At 42.1% G+C, this 7,325-nt stretch overlaps 1 protein-coding gene across 1 annotated transcript in view; it reads left to right on the plus strand.

Annotated features, from left to right (window-relative positions):
- The window catches only part of KCTD18 (potassium channel tetramerization domain containing 18), a 290,584-nt gene extending 284,609 nt beyond the window's left edge, over positions 1-5,975 (plus strand). Inside the window, exon 7 of the mRNA XM_044060631.1 lies at positions 4,624-5,975. Within this exon, the coding sequence (XP_043916566.1) occupies positions 4,624-5,383 (760 nt within the window). The 3' untranslated portion in view covers positions 5,384-5,975. The remainder of the gene's footprint in view (positions 1-4,623) is intronic.
- Positions 5,976-7,325: the final 1,350 nt, after the last annotated feature.

The raw sequence follows: 7,325 nt of genomic DNA on the forward strand, positions 1-7,325 counted from the left end.
GGGCATTAAGGCTTCTACAACTAAAAATCCTACCTCTTCTGATAGAGACTCCAGGGCGCTGGATAGATGGGGAAAAAAGGTTTATACTTCTGCAACCTTTGCAATCAGGGTTTTAAACTGTCAATTCCATATGCTAAAATATCAACAGCATATCATGGGACTGCTTAAACAGAAAATGGTGTTGATTTCTGACTGTGTGGAAAATAAGGATGTACAGGATTTATTGCATTCAGCTGAACAAGTTGGAAAACATACTTTGCAATGTGGTGTTGATTCTTTGGAGGCCTCTTGCAGGGCTACTGTTACTGGGTCTGTGCTTAGAAGGCATGCTTGACTTAAGGAGCAATCTCTGCCTGATCATGTTAAAGCAAAATTATTGGATGCTCCTTTGTAGCAGGACTATCTGTTTGGCAATACGGCTGAAGAAGTTTTAAAAAATATGGAAGATAAAGCTAAATCTATGCAAACTGTGAAAGATTTCTTACAAGTACAACCTCCAAGATTTAGTAGGCACTGGCCTACTAAGAACTGGTCCTTTCCAGTTCCTTCCAGAGCCACTCAAGCGAAGTTGGACATTCCAAAAGCACCAGGTTTCAGTCCCAAGGGACTTTCAGAACTAAGCAATGGGGTGCCTCCGCTTCCAAATCTGGAAACAACAAGACACCTCCCTATGGTAAACAGCATCAATGACTTTCCTTTAAAATTACCAAACACTTACCTGTTAGCTGCCCCTTTGGGGGGAAAACTGGCTCTTCATGTAAAAAACTGGCAACTTATAACCCAGGACAAATGGGTTTTAAATATAGTGTCCCAGGGATACAGATTTCATTTCCACACGTTGCCAACTCCAAACGGATGGCCAGACCTGCCCCCAAATCAGTGGGCAGAGGCTCAGAAACAAGTACTTTCCCTCCTAAACATGGGCGCAATTCATCTAGTACCAGAAGAGGAAAAGGGACAAGGTTTCTATTCCAGACTTTTCCTGGTACCCAGAAAAGACAAATCATGGCATCCAATTCTGGACCTGTCTACTCTAAACACCTTTCTGGACATTCCAAAATTCAAGATGCTGACTCTTCATCAGTTACTTCCTATGCTAGACAAAGATGCCTGGTTGGCAACTCTAGATTTAAAAGAGGTTTACCTGCATATCCCAATCAGGGAATCTTGCAGAAGATACCTCCGCTTCAAAGAAGGCTTCTTGCATTGTCAGTTCTCTGCACTGCCCTTTGGCTTATCAACTGCACCCAGGGTATTTACAAAGTGCCTGGCTCCAGTAATTACATTTTGCAGGCAAAGAAATATTCAAATATATCCATACCTGGACGATTGTATAATTCAGGCAGAAAATTAAGTCAATTCTTCTAAAACATCTGGCGTTTGTAAAAAGGTTCATAGGTAAGTACTAGGCTATCTGCCCATGGGCATTTATAAGCCTAGCCACAGAGTGATGGCTTTCGCCTCCCCATTAGATTAGTAACCTGGGCCTCTGTCAACAGGGCTCCTAAAGTGATCCCAGGGTAGAACTTACGATTAGAGAAGCATGTCCATTAGTTCAGAGTTTGACATGGCCCTATCGGTCAGGCATAGGTCACCTCTGAGCAGACTAACTTGTCTTGGGTACACCATAAACAAAAAGAAATCACAACTAGTACCCCCTCAAAAAATTACATTCCTGGTTGCAAGCTTGAATACAACTGCCCAGATGGCTTTCCTTACGCCAGAAAAGCAAATTCAATTGGTGACTTGCTTCAAACAGGTGGCCACAAAAACCCAGCTATCTGCAAGACAAATACTGCAAGCCTTGGAGTTCATGGCCTCCTGCATTCTTCTAATTCCATATGCAAGACTGCATATGAGGAAACTTCAGTGGTACTTAAAAAGTTTATGGAGTTAACATTGTCACAGCCTGGAAACAATGATTCCTATCATACCTTGCCTGCAACTAGAGTTCCTATGGTGGGCAGAGGCCTGCCACCAAAACAAGGGACTGCCATTCACACCACCCCCTGCTGCCCAAACCCTAACTACAGACGCATCAGACTATGCATGGGGGGGGGGGGCTCATCTGGCGGGGAAGTTCATTCAGGGCAAATGGAGCCCAAATCAAATGTACCTTCATATCAGTCAAAAAGAAATGCTAGCTGTACAGAATGCTCTGACAGCCTTCAAGGACTACCTTCATCCAGGACAGCTAATGGTAAAGACAGACAACACCACAGTTATGTGGTACATAAAAAAGCAGGAGGGTACACATTTCTATCCCCTCTGCAGACTAGCCATGGCATTGTGGAACACGGCCTTGAGCTATCAAGTGCAGCTACAAGCTCAATTCCTGCCAGGAAAGCTGAATATTTTGGCAGGCAAACTAAGCAGAAATCTCATGGACCCACACAAATGGAAACTGGTACCACGGATTTTCAACATGTTGACACACAAATGGGGGAAACCAGAAATAGATCTTTTTGCCTCACCCCAGAACTACCAGTTGGACAAATTTTGCACAAGAACTCCTCACAAAAAAGCCTGGAAAGTGGATGCTCTGTCCTTCAGTCTTTGTCTTTCCCCCTATGCCTCTGCTTTCCAAAGTTCTACTAAAAGCCAAACAGGACAAACCAAAAATGATTTTGATTGCTCCAGACTGGCCTCACCAACACTGGTACCCACTCCTACGCAGTCTGTCACAAATTTCTCCATGGCACCTGCCTCAGACACCTTCCTTCCTTACTGTCTCAGGAGAACAACCAAATTATGCACCCTCAGCTCCAAACATTAAATCTTGCAGCTTGGCTAATCACTTAAATTCCCCCTTAGCTTCCCTCAGCAAATCTTTGATGGATGTCATTTTTGAGCCAAGAAAACCTAGTACTAGAAAATCTTATGCTGACAAATGGAAAAGATTCTGTGCCTGGAATCAATCTCAAGGGATGAGCACAGAAGTGCCCAATTTACCTCAGATTTTGCAATACTTAACTGAGATGCTTCACAAGGGCCTGTCTTTTTCTTCCATAAAAATCCATGCCTCAGCCATTTCAGCTCATTGCAACACAGAAACCCCCTCTTCTCTCATCCTCTGCTAAAGCAGTATCTCAGAGGGGCCAAAAACTTGAGGCCACCCAGGAGAGCTCCATCCCCTGCCTGGGACTTTAACTTTGTATTGGAGAAACTCACACTACCTCCTTTCGAGCCAGCTGCTACTGCAGATTTAAAATTTCTTTCCTGGAAAACAGCCTTCCTTTTAGCAATCACTTCGGCTAGAAGGATTTCTGAATTACAGGCCCTTATGGCAGTGGAGCCTTTCATCATCTTTCATGCAGACAAGGTGTCACTCAGGACCAATCCATCCTTCATTCCCAAGGTAGTATCCACTGTGGCTCTTAATCAGTCCATTCATTTGCCAACTTCCTTTCCCAATCCACAGAACAAGGGGGAGCGGATTCTGTATTTATTGGATGTACACAGACAACTTAGATTTTACTTGGACAGGACTAAATCTCGAAGAAAATCTGAACAACTGCTGGTAACATTTGCTGTAGGGGCAGAGGGGAAAGGCTATTTCAAAGCAAACCATTTCCAAATGGATAAGCCATTGTATTCATTTCTGCTATAAACACCATGGAAAACCTATCCCTCAGGGGATCGGATACCATCCCACCAGGGCTGCATCTACTTCTGCAGCCTTTCTCAGAGGTGTTCCTACCAGGGATATTCTAGAAGCTGCTACCTGGAGTTCAGCTCATACTTTCACCAAGCACTATCATTTACCAATTTTCTCTAAATCCAGAGATGGCTTTGCCTCTGCTGTTTTGCAGGGCCTTATAGCCAGTCCTAATGCTGTATAAATCCATCCTCCCAACCACAGCTTTGGGAATCTACCCAAATGTAATGACTGCAACAGTGAAACACGAAGAACATAGTGCAGTTGTGTACACTTACCATAAATGTAGATGTTCAAGTGTATTCACTGTTGCAGTCTTGGTTACCCTCCCTCCAGCCCCCTGTTTTTTCTCTTACTATGCCTCTCATTCCTTTTATTACACTTAAAAGCCTTTTTGGTGTATTTGCTTTTGTTTGGAGGTATATTTTTGTGTTTTAAATTATTTATATGTATTTTGCTTCCCTTTTGGGGGGCACCTGGCATCTGGGGCAAGAAAAACTGATGTAATGGCGTTGGCTGCATGTTTTATACCCCTGACGACCTGACATCATGGAAGGAAGGACAGCAATCGACACAGGACCCAAGACTTTGTTAATCAGGCCGACTGAGGGCAACCTGCCAACAGATTACCCTAATGTAATGACTGCAACAGTGAATACACTCTAACATCTACATTTATGGTAAGTGTACACAGCTGTATTTTTACAGCATATCACTGTATGGTTGCTGTTGAATTGAAATTGTCTTTACTTTGACTGCTGTAGCTTATTCCACTCTATTTTTTCCTAGCTTGCTGTAGTTCCCTGCCATTGTCTCTTAGAAAGAAACAGGTCACATTTTCGTATTTGGTGCTGTTCTTCTTTCCTTAAAAATTCTTCAGTAGTTGAAGAGAATTGAATGTGAATATTAATTGGTACATAAATTCTAAACCGTATCCAATGAATATTTTCTTACTGTATTTATAGGAGACTGATATCTTTTAATGAAGAGGAAGAGGGAGATGAAGAAGAAAATACAACCAAAACCGGTCGGAAGCGGATTAAGTTTTCTGGTCCATCCACTAGCACATGTATTAAAGTGAAAAACTCCTTGAAGGAAATTACACCGGGAGTTACTGCTAATGGTTCAAGAACTCCAGACAGAAAAATTTGCATCAATATTCCTTCTTGCAAAGTAATTCGTCTCACGAAAAGAACTGAAAGTGAGGCAGAGGAGAATCGCAGTTCTTCTGAAACTCAGCCTGTTGTATCTGATACATCAGCAGAGTCGTCAGAGACTGTAAAGTGCCAGAGAACTGAAAATACTGAAGTAAGTGGACCAACTATTAGAGTGTTTGTACCAGAAAGAAAAAGTACCGGCAGAGTGATTAAACTGAAACGACCGCAGCTGTTATCACCATCCCGCGTACCCACAAACTCCTCAGAACCATCATCCAAGACTGTTCAGCCAGAAACTGCTTCCTGTCAAATGGCAAACACTTCTGTAGAGCAGAGTACTTTGAGTAATACAATAGAAGAGGATGTGGCAGCTGGAGACACAAAAGAGGAAGTAGTGAAATTAGAACTAACAACTCTGAATAATGCAGCTGAAGAGGATGTGGTAGATGTAGCGTCCAAAGAGGAAGCAGACAATTTACAACTAAAAACTTTCTGTAATGCAACAGAAGAAGATTTGGTAGCTGTAACATCCAAAGAGGAAGCAGAGAATTTAGAACTAAAAACATGATTGTAAAATCCTTGTTTTCAGATTTTCTACCTGTAACTTGCATGTGTGTTTTTCTGGCTTTTCATTTCACTGAGAAGGGATTACATTTTTTTTGGTCCCACCCCATTGTGAACATTTTTTATTTTGTGGAATTTCTGGTGCAGAAGCAGAAAACTAATTTTTATTGTATTTTGTTACAATTTTTGCATCTCTGTTGCTCACTTTCTAGCTAAAAAGCTTGATATGATGTTCTTTTATATCATATATATTCTGCTGTAGCTTTTCTTTCTTTGCTTTCTAGCCTTTTAACACTTCCACAATTTAGGGAGAACTTTGCCCAGATGTTTTCCTGCAGTAATATTCCACTGACTGGCAGAATCCCTGCCTTCCTGCTTTGTCCACTTTGGCTTTGCAGGTGAGTATGTGAGTTGGAGTACATATGTGGATATGATGGTGTATTTTTACAAAAAGATACTCTGTTGCAGAAATGGGTGGTCTTATTGGGAAGGGGATTTTGAAGTGCTCACTGAATGTTTCCTGCCATTGTTTACATTGCTGTTTCCATACATTCGTCTACTGAACAATAAAGTCCTGTGACTGGGTAATAGGTTCACAAAGCAGTCATTTATAGAGGTTGATGGTATTTTCTGTGATAGTTAATTTTCCCTTTGTTTTAAGAAAGTCCTGTATTGCACATCTTATAGACAAAGGGATTGTATCTAAATCTAGGGGTGTCATTGTCCTCCTTTACTCAACCCTCATTAGGCCAGTCACTGAATGTAATGCCTTCTTTGACATGCATCTGTACAGACACATGCAACAGTTAGAACACTCCAGAGAGACCTTACTAAAAGGATACAAGGCTTAAACAGTATGTCCTACATGGACTTACTCAAAGTCCTATCAATGTACTCTGTATCCTACAGACCGCTAAGAGTTGACCTGTGTCTGGAATGCAAAGCATCTGCCTACCAGTTACTGATGTATTCACTGCACATCAGTAAATCAAATGGCACCAGAAATATACTCGGTCTAGGGATCTAAACCTCTTCTGCAATATCAACAGAATGTTTAGAAGGGACAGGTATATCTTGAAAAGGATAACACTGGTATGGAACAGGCTCCCATACACATAAAACAAAGTTCATCCCTGTCCATATTCAAGTGCAACTTAGATCTGTGGACGGGAAGCAGAAAATTTACCCCAGAAGTGTCCCCTGTACTACTAATGGACAAAGGCTGTTCCTGAATGTTTTATCCCATTCGTGGGTCCTCTCGAATTATCTAAGGTATGATCCCAGTTATTCTCATTAGGGGTAGTATATAATTATAGACCATGGGATGGGTAAGGCCAATCTGCAACCAAATGGGATAGGTTGTTTCGAGTACAAAAAAGGGAAATTAGCTAAACTTAAAATGGCCCGCAAGGCAGCTTGTTTAGTACTTGCCTGTGAACCTATATGTTGCTGACCAGATGTTCTTCGTGTTTCACTGTTGCAGTCCTAACATATGGGTTATCTGGCTCCCTTTAGCCCTCAGTCAGCCCGCATACCAGAGTCCTTGGTATATGACGTCGGCTGTAAAACTGATGTCAGAACATCAGGTATAAAGGGAGGGGTCTTTCTTGCTGTGGAGCCCGAAGCAGATGCAAGTCGCACTAGTGCCGGTCAGCCGTTTACCTTCTTTCTGCATTCCGACTACCAAGTTGAAGACGCCCTCAGATAAGTACCCTGTTGGGGACCATCTTTTCTTGCTTTAACGGATGTCAAATAAAGTTAATAACTGTCTTGCCTGTGGAAAACAGATTCCACACCGTGATTTTCATTCCTATTGTATAACTTGTTTGGGCCTTGAGCACGACGTTCCTAACTGTGATCTCTGTGCTTCCTTCAACCTGCGTACCATACACCATAAAGCTAAGATTTTATATAATTATTTCGGAGTCTGGCCTAAGTTCGTCGGT

Source organism: Protopterus annectens, chromosome 2.part0 (assembly GCF_019279795.1).
Source record: "Protopterus annectens isolate FY-2018-M chromosome 2.part0, PAN1.0, whole genome shotgun sequence".
In the NCBI taxonomy this organism is placed as follows: Eukaryota; Metazoa; Chordata; order Ceratodontiformes; family Protopteridae; genus Protopterus; species Protopterus annectens.